General features: G+C 31.2%; 4 protein-coding genes across 4 annotated transcripts, besides 1 other annotated feature; 2 read left to right on the forward strand and 2 right to left on the reverse strand.

Moving 5' to 3' along the window:
- Window positions 1-802: 802 nt before the first annotated feature.
- Window positions 803-2,779, forward strand: TVAGG3_0431710 (uncharacterized protein; the record flags this gene model as incomplete). Its single annotated transcript, XM_001313167.1, has 1 exon — window positions 815-2,770. One exon carries the CDS (start codon window positions 815-817, stop codon window positions 2,768-2,770), a length of 1,956 nt encoding a protein of 651 aa, XP_001313168.1.
- Window positions 2,780-4,339: 1,560 nt separating this feature from the next.
- TVAGG3_0431720 (dual specificity protein kinase family) lies at window positions 4,340-5,779 on the reverse strand (the record flags this gene model as incomplete). The annotated part of the gene is made up of 1 exon (XM_001313168.1): window positions 4,340-5,779. One exon carries the CDS (start codon window positions 5,777-5,779, stop codon window positions 4,340-4,342), a length of 1,440 nt encoding a protein of 479 aa, XP_001313169.1.
- A 9-nt stretch (window positions 5,780-5,788) lies between these two features.
- Window positions 5,789-5,818: a mobile genetic element.
- Window positions 5,819-8,324: 2,506 nt separating this feature from the next.
- Window positions 8,325-10,330, reverse strand: TVAGG3_0431740 (snRNA-activating protein complex subunit 4 family; the record flags this gene model as incomplete). Its single annotated transcript, XM_001313169.1, has 1 exon — window positions 9,402-10,268. The coding sequence occupies one exon, from the start codon at window positions 10,266-10,268 to the stop codon at window positions 9,402-9,404; it is 867 nt and encodes a 288-aa protein (XP_001313170.1).
- A 931-nt stretch (window positions 10,331-11,261) lies between these two features.
- Window positions 11,262-13,032, forward strand: TVAGG3_0431750 (ankyrin repeat domain-containing protein 49 family; the record flags this gene model as incomplete). Its single annotated transcript, XM_001313170.1, has 1 exon — window positions 11,262-12,980. One exon carries the CDS (start codon window positions 11,262-11,264, stop codon window positions 12,978-12,980), a length of 1,719 nt encoding a protein of 572 aa, XP_001313171.1.
- Window positions 13,033-13,144: the final 112 nt, after the last annotated feature.

The raw sequence follows: 13,144 nt of genomic DNA on the forward strand, positions 1-13,144 counted from the left end.
TCTATGATGTCTACAAGTATGATTTGCTAAATATAATAATAGTGCACTAGTATAGCTCATCATGGCAATATCATATAACCAATATTGCGTTTTTGGCTGGCAGAACTCTCATGGAAGATCAGGTGTAGTAAAATTAGAATTTGGCAATAATGAATATATCAGTCATGCAGGTATGATTCAATACAACTCTAAGATATAAAATCTGATGAACACGTTTGGATATGGCATATTGGAAAAGAACTATTAAGATTGAATGAGAAAAAAAATAATATTATGAAATATGAATATGAAATACAATGCAATAGAATGGAAATTATAATATTTATATATTACGGTGTGTCAGAAATCATCTTTAATATCTGTCTGGAGCATGTGGAACAAAGCTGAGAAGAATTATTTCTGATTCTTCATATAGTGGAATCAAAAACAGTCATTTATAGATAATGATTGTTTTTGTTTGCAATAATTAATTCATGCCTTATTTGTGGCTCGATTAAAAGTATTTTATTGCAATCAGTGCATGAAATATATGTTATACTGCAAGTATTGTAAATTAAATCTTGAATTTAGCAAAGAATAATAAGTATTTGGCACAAATCACGTCAATTATGCGGATTACGGCCCCATAATATCAATGATTTTGAAAAATAACTTGAAGTCAGCTTCTTTCAACTTCAGAGAACGAATGCATTACATCAGAATTTTAAAATTTCAATTCTCACTCTCTGGTATCAATATAAGGAATCATCAAGAGTTATCAAATAAAATTGAATGTGAAAAGTGACGTTTTTGACTTCATTGGCAGCTTTTCAAAATGGATCGTGCCAATGCATTCAAGGCTCACATTGAAAAGAGTGCCGAAACTAATAAGCTATATGTGGTGCTTCAAGAAAACCTAAAATCAGCGCAATGGCGAAAATTAATGAATACAATTCAGCTATGCCCTAATTTTCTGATAGATTTACTAAGGCATGGATTCTTTTCATATCTTTTATATTACGATGGTCTTGACTCTCAGTCTAAAACCTCTTTCATTATTTTGATATTTAAATTATTATTACGAAATAATATATTACCACGGCAATTTATCAAAGAGAAAGATATTATAGAATGTGCACAAACACAAAGTCCGATTGTTTTGAAATATTTCATGGCGAATCGAGAATTTGATCCAGATTTTGAAGCAAATGAGAATCATCCTATTCAGTTACTAATAGCGAGAGATAACCCATACGATTTGACTTTAGCAATTGACATTTTTCCCGAATTTTTTCAGAAAACAACTCAAATGGGTGTAAAGTTGCTCCAATTTGCTATTAACAAGAATTTAACCAATATACTGAACATGTTTAATTTATTTATAGATATATTTCATATTAATTCTCAAGAATTTACAAAAATATTTTGCCAATTGAATCAAGACTGCCCAAATATCTTACCAAAATACCAAACACTACTTTCAAAGAAATTTGCAATACCAATGCTCTTCGTTCCACACGAATGTCATTTTAATTCTCAAGATTATTTCAACATCAACGTAGACGATGATTTTAACAAGCCATTTCTTAATCTCAAAAACTCAATACCTAAGTGGGAAGATGATCAATACAATTCTGATCATGTTTTTCAGAGAGGTTTGCAATTATTAGTAGATTTGCCATATTTCTTCCTTTCTGATAAAAAAGCCCTTCTTAATAATACTTACTTAAAGGTTCCTCCCATCGATATGGGCTCAGCTGAAGGAACTGGCATGTTAGAACACGTAATCAGGGAATACTTCAATTTTCTTCAGCAAACTGCTTATTTTGAGCCTGACCATAACTTTGCCCTTCCAAATAACCAAGGAACTGAACCAGATTACATTGAAAATCAAAAAATTATATCTTATGGTCTCGGAGTTGTAATTTTGAAGTGTTTCTTATCGAATCTCAAGATAGAGATATCCCATAACTTACACTTTTGGGTCTACGAAGCTCTTAGGTGCGGATTTACGAAAAAATACATTAAAAAGAAATCCCCTGAGAACTTAGTGCACGAATCCTTACTGTACGATGGCAATTTAACTTCCGCAATGCTTAACGAAGGCTCAGAACCCGACAAAGAAGAATTATTAAGAGAAAATTTAATTTTTTGTGGCAATCGCGCTGATTATTTGATAGCATTACATGATGGCTTCAAGCTTAAGTTCCGTCCCGACATTCTTCCTGCGAAATTAGAAAAAAACATTTCATTATTGAGGTCCAAACTAGAGAAATCCAACTTTTACGAGTCATTTAAGAAACTAAACCTTTTTGCCTTGATGAAAATCATGAGTCCCATCAAAGAACTCTCATTAGACTTTTATAAGAATTTATTTGAGGTCGAGTTCTATGAATCAATAGTTACAAATAACAAAGCTGATGGAAAAGACCAAAGGCTTCAAGAAAATTCTCAAAATATGAAAGAATTCAACGAAGCAAAACAAATCTTTTACCAAGCTCTTGAAAAATGGTATTATGAGTCAGCCAAAAACGAAACTGATACACTCCGGAAGTTTTTCCTTCTTACTACCGGTTCTGACATTTTTACGACATGGGGAACAGTGAAATACACTGTAGCCATCTCCAGGTATTCTTTTGATGGAATGAACTATATTAAATGTGAAAACAGAATCCAATCTTGGACTTGCGACCACTTAATTTTATTATCTCCATTCCAAACAGTTGAAGCCTTCGAAGAACAAGTTTTACGCAATTATTCTCATCTTGATAACTCTATACTTGTAGATTAAACAATTTTGTATTGACGTTTAAATATTATAAGTCATTTTTTAAAGAATCTCAATGGATAGAACGACCTGTGTATACTGATTGTAAACAATTCATAAAATATGAATCTTTATTCAGCCTTCTCTCTCAAAATTGAATTGAAATAAGATTTTATGATAAAGCAAATAATCAGAGATCAAATCGCCAATTGTCCATCAACAAAATTAGTCAATATACATAAAACTAATTCCCATGTACATCTCAAATTATTTAAAAATATAATTCTATTAAATGTTGCTCAAGAAGTTAAATTTGCGCCATGTGAACACAGAATTTCTTATGTTGATTTACCATTATTTCAATATCGAATGTAATCAGCTATATTCAGATTTATAAAAGCATTCGATAATGAAAATTGCTTTGGAATATTCACAAGATCGAGTAAAATATAATGTGAATAGTTAAAATTTGTCATTATATATAAAAGATATATAAGTGATTGAACTTCGGTGATCATGAAACTAAAGTTGTTCAATCAATTTTTACAGACATTTCAACAACAGAAAATGGTGGCGCTCTTCGTCTCACCAACAGCATTGTAAAGATATATTGCTGTGAATTCGAAAAATGGATAGCCAAAGCTTATGGTGGTGCTATATTACTAAACAAAGCAAAAAGTAATCTAACAAATCTCTATGTCCAAACATGTTTTGTTCAAGAACACAAAGATTCAAATTATGGAAACTGCGGTTACATTAAAGATTGTGAAACACACTGCGAAATTATTTCCGCACATAAATGTGGTTCTAGTTCTGATAAATGCGGAGATAGCACACTAGTTTTTGATCAAAATGTCACTTTTCTAAAATATCTCAATTCAACAAAATCATTTTCATATTTTGGTGCTAGTGGTTTCACCATGATATCGTCACGGGATGGGTCCACAGCATCACATATTCTTTGTAGTGAATGTGGTGACTATACTTATGCTGAACTATTTTATGTTTCTCATGAATTTTCATTTTGTAACTTCATTAATGGGCAATCACATGAATCTGTATTTTACGTTTATGGAGCTGGACCTACTATTAAGGATTCAGTATTTGTTAATACTCCATTGTTGCTAAATGGAGGCACTGGGACTGTTGACTTGAAAAATTGCCAGAGCAATGTTGCGTATGCTGGTTATCAATTGAAAACTTATGTTGGAACTATAGATTTTCACGTCATATCGTCATGTGATCAAGAAATTAAGTGCATAACCAGACCGAATAATTTTTATGATGTAATTGTATTTCGATATTTGTTATTTAATATCTTATTCTTATTTTTAACTAAAACTTGATTTTCCCATATGTTTTGAATCCTTTGCCCTGAGAGTTTTATTTGATGAATTGAATGATATTACCATTTAATTTAAAAATTTGCTTGAATATGATATTTTCTATATAATAGTGTGAGGACAAGTGTTCCATAAATGAATTGAGGGAGAAATTGAAATATAAGATCTAATTAATCAGAGAAGTGATGAAAATGAAAGAACATACATTTTTATTTCGCAACAATATAAATATAACAAAACAAAAACAATTTTATCTGATACTAACAATTTTTGAAGAAATTCTTGCTATTGGAACATTTGCTTTCTGCTTTGTCTGGAAGTATGGATGTTGTAAAGCTTCTTGCGCTGTAATTCTCTTGCTTGGGTCATAAGAAAAGCATTTCTCAAGTAAATCAAGCAAATCATGATCAAAAACTCTGAGCATTGATCTCAAAGACACTGATTTTGGTGTCCTCTTCTTTTTCTTTGGATTTTTATGTATTGGTTTCATGTTTTCATCGAAATAAACGTGACCCCTGGAAGAATTATCAATTAATTCTTTGTCAGGAATTCCTAAAACTTCAAACATCATCTCAACAAGCTCGCTTTCATTTGCAGCAGGGAATAGTGGTCTTCCTGTCAACATCTCAACTATTATGCATGCAAAGCTCCATATATCCATTGGAGGACCATAAGGAATTCCGAAAACAACTTCTGGAGCTCTGTAGAATCTGCTCTGGATGTACTCGAATTTGGCATAGCCATTGAAGCAGCCACTGCCAAAGTCAAGAATCCTGCTGTTAACTGTAGAACCAGGAATAAAAGCAACATTTTCTGGTTTCAAATCACAATGAATAACTCCATGTTGATGACAGAAATCAAGGCATGAAAGTATTTTTTTGGCAACAAGTTTGATTTGGCGAGCTGAAAATGGATTAAATCTGATAGAACGACTGTATTCATATAAATTTTTGCCAAGAACTTCAAAAGTAGCGCAAACATGATCTCTAAACATAAATGAATCCATATTTTGAACAACACCGCTCTTGTAATCTGGATCTGCATGGTTAAGATGTTGAAGAATTGAAACTTCTACTCTTCCTTGTTGTTGCATTTGCTGTGTATTAACAATAACTTTAAGGGCAACTTGTTTATGAGTTTTATGGTCTAAGCAGCAAATAACTTCTCCAAAGGCTCCTTTTCCAAAAATCGATTTGATTTCAAAACGATATGCAAAATGATCTCCAATAATGATCTTGAGATGATGTGTAGAATCATCATATCCGTAATTATTGTTTGGCGTGTTCTTAGGCTGAATTTTCTTTGAATATTGTCCTAAATAATAAATTTCTTCAAATCTATCGATTTCTTTCATTTCATATGATGTAAGCATGTTCGAATACAACTTTTTGGCTTCATCAGCAGTAATTGGAGCATTTTTAATTATAGGATCCGTCGGTTTCTGAATTTTAGAAGTAATTTTCGATTCTTTCGGACGAATTCTAGTATTGGATAATCTTGTACTAATAGTTGTTGATGTTTTTTGAGGTCGAGCAGATTTGATATCCTTTGCAGGAATGTGATTTGCTTCAAAATTTAAGTTTAATACTGGAACTGCAGCACTTTGCTTACTATCATTATTTGAAGCTTTCGCACGAGCTGTTCTAGGATTCTTTTTTGTTGACGAAATCGATTTTACTGAAGATCGCATTGTTTCTTAGAGTAGGTGACAAAAGTGCATACTCTTAAACAACCGTCGGATTTCCGGGTGAAATCGTGACACACTTTCGTCTTTCGTAGGCAGTGGTGGTTGTTACAAAAGGTAACTTCGAATGTAGCGTGAAATCTGCAAAAAAAATTCTGAAATTTGAATGGAGAACACAAAAATTGAATAGTTTACGTCAATAAAAAGGAGAAAAATGAATCCAATGTGTCTCGAACCTAGGACTTAGAGCACCAATCCCACTGTTTATCCCATTACATATTACACTACATGCATCTCTCACCTCAGTGAATGAGATCAACTATATGATAACTTTTTCCCCATTATATTCTTGTGGAAAAGTGACAAATAGCAACTTTGACCCTCTCTCATTGTTTCTTATTGTTTAATATCCGTTTTTTAATCGATGTCAAAAATATTTCGCAGTTTACAAAATTTTGAATATTTAATTGTACACTTTTTCAATGATTTTGTAAATTTTTTACGATTAAATTCAATTTATTAATCAAGAATCCTATTAATAAGCTTTTGATTAGTGAGTTCCATCGATATTGTTAAAAGGTGTCAAAATAAGGTGATTTTTTTCTAAAAATCAATTTTGATCTGCATATGGTTTCTCAGATTTAGATTGATTCGTTTATATACAATGCATATTTAATTTCATTAATTGAATATGAACTATCCAAAAATGGATATTTTCGATCAATGAATATTTTTCGGGCTGAGAATTGCTTTGACATTGCACATCATTCCATGTAATTGAATTTTTGAGATGTGTATATTCGTTTCTATGGTTATCCGCTTATTTAGCAGTTTGATTCATGAATTATAGTTAATATTTGCGAGAGAGAATTAGCGAATGTCTTATATGAGAATACAATAGCCATATTATATGTTATATTCTTGATTCATATATTATTCGCATATATTTTTCAAAATAATCTCCAATATACTATATAATATTGATATTTTTGAAGTTATATAACAGAGAATCGATTTGGTACAATATGTAAATGTATTGGAGCTTCAATATTAGAGATACTTTTTGTTCAAAGAAAGATCTCAAGAAGAATATCATTTTATATAGATGTAATGATTTGAAAGCAAACTAAAAAGATGTAAAAGAAGATGAAGATGATATGCTACCTCGCCAAAATCTAATTGATATCGATTATATCAAAATTCGAATTAAATCATTTTTTGTATCTACAAGCGATAAACGGGTCATAAAATCATGTTTCACTAGAGCCAATATGACTAAAAACAATGTGGTTAATTCATGGAATGTATAAAATATTCAGAATCGAAATTGTTTTCTACCGGCTTCGAAACTCTCACATTATTCAAATCATAACTCTCCTAGCATTACTTTTCAATAAAAGTGGGGAAAGAAAGGGCATTAAAATGAACAAATATTCCAAATCCTGAAAATAGTGGGAAAATGCAAAAAAATCGTGATGATTTGACTCATGTATTCAATAAAGAACTATTTAAGCTATTGTTGTATTATTCATTAAATTTTAGACATTCCGTACGAAAAAATTATTCAGAATAAATAATAAAAGGTGACAAAAAAACGTAGTTTATCATTCAATTTTGTTGATTACGATCAAAAGAAGAGTACAAAGTATTTGATGTAAAATAAGATTATCAAAATCTTTCCCAAATTCGATGTTTATAAAATAATTGAACTATTAATATAAGGATGTCAATTTGGAAGAAAAGTGAGAAAATTCCTAAAATGCTAAAAATGAATTTTCCAAACGTATTTTTTTATCTCATTTTTTTGATTTTGAAAAAAATTTGGAGAGAAAAACTCTTCGTTTTTGAATTTTGTCACGATGGTTTTAAAGTATATTAGACACATGTATTGATATTACTATTTTTGTATATTTTGAGAGAAAATCCCTAAAAAGTGAGAAAATCTAAGACGGTTTGAGAAAATATATAAACTATTGAAAATTTGAATTAAACTTCTAATTTGGAAAAAAGAAATTTGGAAAGAAGAAAATTCAAAAATCGAGATTTAGACTCAGCATCAAATGGAGAACAAAATGTTTCTTCATATGAAGGAAAAAAATTTTCTTGAGAAGAAATAGAGTTTTTAAAATTTTATTGTATGTAATGAAATAAACAAATATTAAAATTATTTTTTGATAACAAGAAAATTCCCAATAGAAAATATTTGAGAGAAAGAAAAAAAGAAAATTGAAAAATATTACTCTCCTTTATATTTCATGAGATTTTAAATTTATTCTCATAAAATTGACAATTTTATACGTTTAGATGAAAATAAGTGATTTTGGTTGAAATAGAAATTATTATTTGCTTACAGCTATCAAATAGATTTTTGCTATTTTGATTAAAATTTGTTCATCAAATTAATAAATTTTTTCTAAATATCTTAAATATCTGGATCACTCACTGATACAATGAATTGAACGATAAAAATAATACAAACTCAACTAAGTTTCCTCTCTTTCAACTAAAAAAAATTATGCAAATTAAATTAAATTGTTTATTCAAATATAAAACAAAGATGAAGTAATTACAGTTATCATAAACTTTATGAATAACTCTGTAATTGGTTCAGATTTTCGTAAAAATATTTTTATTAATATCGATAAGAATACGTTTACCTACTATCACAACATATCGATAAACAAGAGTAGAGTGATTTTTATCATCGAAACTTTTTAAAAGCTGTAAGCTGGAAGGAAAAATCTTGTTTTTTCTGAGTTAGTTGTAGAACTATTGATGCATGAGTTATCATTGTGATGTAGAAGGATGTCAATGTACTGACTGAAGGATATGAAGTGAATTGAATTTCATTGAATTTCAATTTGATCAAAATTTGTTGAAATGATATGAATGTGTCAACATCTGTATCACTCTCTTTCACTCCTTCCCTATTCTTTCGAGAACGAAGCTAGCTCAGCTTTCGCTGAGCGAATTGACACTTTTGATGTCCTAAACGTACATCCTCTCAAATTTATCGAAAAAAATTATACCACCTAAACTAGTATATTCTTATTTTAAATATGATATTATCCTTAGAATCCACACTAGAATATATTTAAATCAACTTTTAAAAAAGTTCGAATCCTGCGCGTCTCACTTTTTAAATTTTCGAAAAGGAAAATTATATTCTCCTAAAATGAAAACAATTTTCCGAATTGACATCCTTAATTAATACAATGACAATATGATAAACTTTTGAAAATACGCAAGTTAACTTCGTTGGTTTATATTGAGAATATTAAAACTTTCTGAACATTGAAATCTTTTATCGTACAATTTTGAATATTGTTTATAAGCAATATTGAAAATTTTGGATATTTAGCTCAGGCTATAGTTCTAATTAAGACATAATATAAACTTCAGAGAGATAAAAAGTAAACATTTCAAATTTGGAATTATTAGAAAAACAGTTTAAATAACAAAAATAAACGAGAAGATAGTATAATATACAAAACATTATTTCAAACCCATTCAAAACTGCATTGAATTATTTTTGAATGGCCTGATATTTCGTTTTGAGGGGTGTTAAAAATATAAACCTCACAAAAAATAAATGGCGGTTATGAGCTGAAAAAGGGAAATAATCAGGCTAAGCGAGAGTTTTTGTTCGATTGTAAATGAGAGGCGGAAGTCTGTGTAGCATTGGGACATTCATGTCTTTCCGTGGAGTCATCGATGTGTCTAAAAAGTAAGGAATTTCTGATATATGAGGAATAGTTGAAGGCGCCGGTGGAAATACAAATGGCGCAATTGTAATTGAGCTTCTGCGTTGTGTGGCAATTTCTTGAAGTGTAGTGGCTTTCGGTGTTTCTTCATCGGATTCTGGTGATTGCTGATCAGAGTTTTTGTCTGGAATATTCTTATTCTTTCTTGTAATTTGCTGATATCTATATCTACATTGGAGGTCAGTCCTTCGATTCATAATTTTAGCAACTTGACACCAATTTTTATTTCCTAGAATCTCAACGGCGCGCAGTAGCTGAGCATCCTCTTCAGATGACCATGGTGTGTGTGAAATATTAGGATCTATAGCTCTGCACCATCTTTGGTTGCATTGTGATGAAGATCTATCATTTCCTACGAATTCTGCAATTTGGCGCCAATCTTTAGCACCATATCTAAAAATAGCTGCTACAAGTCGAAGATCTTCTATCTCTGTCCATGGAGAGCTTTTCTTCCGGACTCCAAATTGTCGCTTCGAGGAATAAGCAAGTGTTTCAGGAGTCGGAAGAGGTTCATTTTCGATCGTTAATATGCGCTGAAGTTTAACAAGAAATGAAATATCTGAATCGACTGATTGATAGATCTGTCTAGCATTTTCGTAAGAAATTTGACCCTTAACGAAGTTATTACAAGCGTAAATCAGTGTCTCTCGAACATGAGATGATAGAGTTTCGTATTTGTGATTGATTTCGTTAGTTATATAATTCAGTGCGACGGAGGATTGATTAATCATTAGCAATAATTTTTTGTAAAGTGAACAAAAAAATAAAATTTAACAGAGCTCATAGAATAATCTGCCCGGATTTGAGATGAAAAAATGGCGCGAATGAAAAATGATCTCTATTTATTTCATGTTTCGTTAGGACTATAAGAAGGTCGAAACGATGGCAACAAAAATTTTTTCCCTAAAAACAGTAGAATAATTCAAGGTTCTGTCACAGATTTTATTAATTTTACTGTTGTTAGACCGAAATTATTAAAAAGAATTTGATTGTTGGAATTTTGAAATTGAGGTTCTAATTTTTGGACAACTCAAAATTGAAGAAAATATGATTTTTGAAGATCATACTTGTATAGTGTGCAGTTGTAATCAAATTAGGAAAAATCGGTATAATTGGTTCCTTCTTTCTTGGCATCTAGACAAGAATGTACTAAAATTACCACTACTATTAGCGATATCATTTAATGTTTGCATAAGTCCAAATGTGCTTGTTCTCCATGCTCAACTCACTTTTTTAGAAATGATTGAAATTGTAATTTTTTTAAATTATAATTATTTGGCATTTTTAGTTTATGGGTTGCACTAATTGCTCATAATATAGAATATTTGAGTTGTATCTCAAAGAACAAACAGTATAAATAAAGAAATGAGAAATCTTGAGAAAAAATTACGATCCTATTTTCATTTAAATCCTAAAAATCGTGTTGATTTTCATTTTGACAAGTAAATCTTTGACTCTTCTATTCCAATATCACGTTATCTCAAGACTGATAAAATACGATGCTACTCAATTTCCAAATAAAATGAAAAATATGTTTTTATTATAGAAGAGAATTATATTTTCAACAATATTGGAAAAGCTTAGATGAAATTTAGTTTATTTGTTTAGTTTGAGGGATATTTAATTAAGAAATCAGCTTTTACATTTTATGTACAAGTTGATTGTTGAATAAAAATCACTTAGATGTAATAACGCTTCCTAAACGGCTAACAAATTTTTTTGAAATGACTGAATCATACATAATTACACTTACAAACAAGGAAAAAGAGGTAGGAAAGTATACAGTTGATCCTGCTCTCTTTTGCCAATCATCTATGAAGTTTAAGAGAGAATTTATGACAAATCCAAAATCATACAAATTCGAATCGAACTATAATCCAGATATTTTTGCAGTTTACGTAGATTCTTGCCAACAGAAAAGATTTACAGTTACAGAAAACACTGCTTATCCATTACTTAAAATTGCAAAAGATTGGGAAACACCAGAACTCGTCAAAACTGTTTCAGAATTCATAGAAAAAAACTGTGTTCATCAGCCATATATTCTCATCCACAGATCTAAGGGATATCATGATATGGTATATCCTATTGATGCTCCACTCTTTGCAAAGGCTTCTGACAAGTTCAGAGAAATCTATGCAGAACATCCAGAGCAATATACAGTCGAAGATGAAACCACGCCTTCAGTTTTCTTATCTTTAGTTCTTGCTTGCCAAAAGAGAGCCTGCCATACAAGTGCCGATGAAGTTTATGAACTTCTCGATCTCGCTACAGAATGGGGTGCTCCATTCCTTCAGAAATACTGTCAAAGAAAGATCGAAGAATTCCGTTTGCAGGATGTTCCAGATCAGGATGCCATTCAAGTACTTCTTGACCAGATCAAGAATAAAGAGGATTTCAGCGAAACTGTTGAACACATCATTGATTACATAAATTATTACATTCAGCAAGAAAACTTCACAGATATCCCAACACAACTGATCTACTACATTCTTACAAAGGCAGAACAGAAGGGCGTTGACCAAGATTTACTTATTCCAACTGTATTTAAGAAATTAGAGAAATCTCCAGCTGCCGGTGTTCCTCTTATCCTTCGTCTTAACTTTGATAAACTCAGCGAAGATGAATATCTCGAAATTTTCGGAAACGAACAAATTCACCAACAAAATCTCAATTTCTACACTGGAATGTCGCTTTCTTCCATTTACGAGAATACACGTAACTACCTTGATGGCTTTAACGCCCGTTTCGTTGGTGAAACTAACAGAGTTCTTCGTGATATCGACCAAGATTATTATAACATCTTCCTGAAGTCAAAGAAGGCTCGCGAAACAGATTTCCGTAAAGTGCGTGATACACTCAATCGCCAGCAGGCTCAAATTGATGATTTAAACCGCACATTAAACACACAACGCGATTGTTTGACAGAAGCAGCCATTCGTGCCAAAGATGCACCAAGCAACGAACAATTACAACGCCGCGCTCAATATTCTATCAACAAATCGATCAAAAAGTGCGGAAAAGCGATTACAGATTATATCGATGTTTCTGATGCTAAAGCGCACGACATTCTTAATGATCTACTTGAGAAATACCAGAAGAAGCTCGACGACGCTGTTTCCAAGCTCGGTGACATGCCAGAGGACAAGAAAGAAGCAATGCGCCATCATAAAGAAAGTCTTCAAGCAATTGGAGATAGAAACAAGAAGATTTCTGCAGATCTCGATGATGTCAAGGCTGTTATGGCTGCAAAGATTGTTCACGACAAGCTCAAGGGTGACCAGTACATGCGCAGAACAGAAAACAAGTTGCAAATCCTTACAGAACCTGGAATTCTCGGTGTCAAGAAGGAAGATTTGGAAAGATCCGAACAGGAGATCGCAAAACTCGAACAACAGTTGCAAGAAATTTATCCAATCCCTCAAGGTCTTCATGCTTTTTAAATCTATATTTATTATTTTTAAAAAACAAATTTGAATTAAAAATGTTTCCGTGTAAACTATTTAAATTATTTCAAAAATTCTTTTCAAATCGGAAATAATTTTGTCTAATTTAAAATAGCATTGATTGAATAAGAATTTAATTTTCTTGCTGTACTGTGATAGAT

This window comes from Trichomonas vaginalis, chromosome V, assembly GCF_026262505.1.
Source record: "Trichomonas vaginalis G3 chromosome V, whole genome shotgun sequence".
Classification (NCBI taxonomy): domain Eukaryota; phylum Parabasalia; order Trichomonadida; family Trichomonadidae; genus Trichomonas; species Trichomonas vaginalis.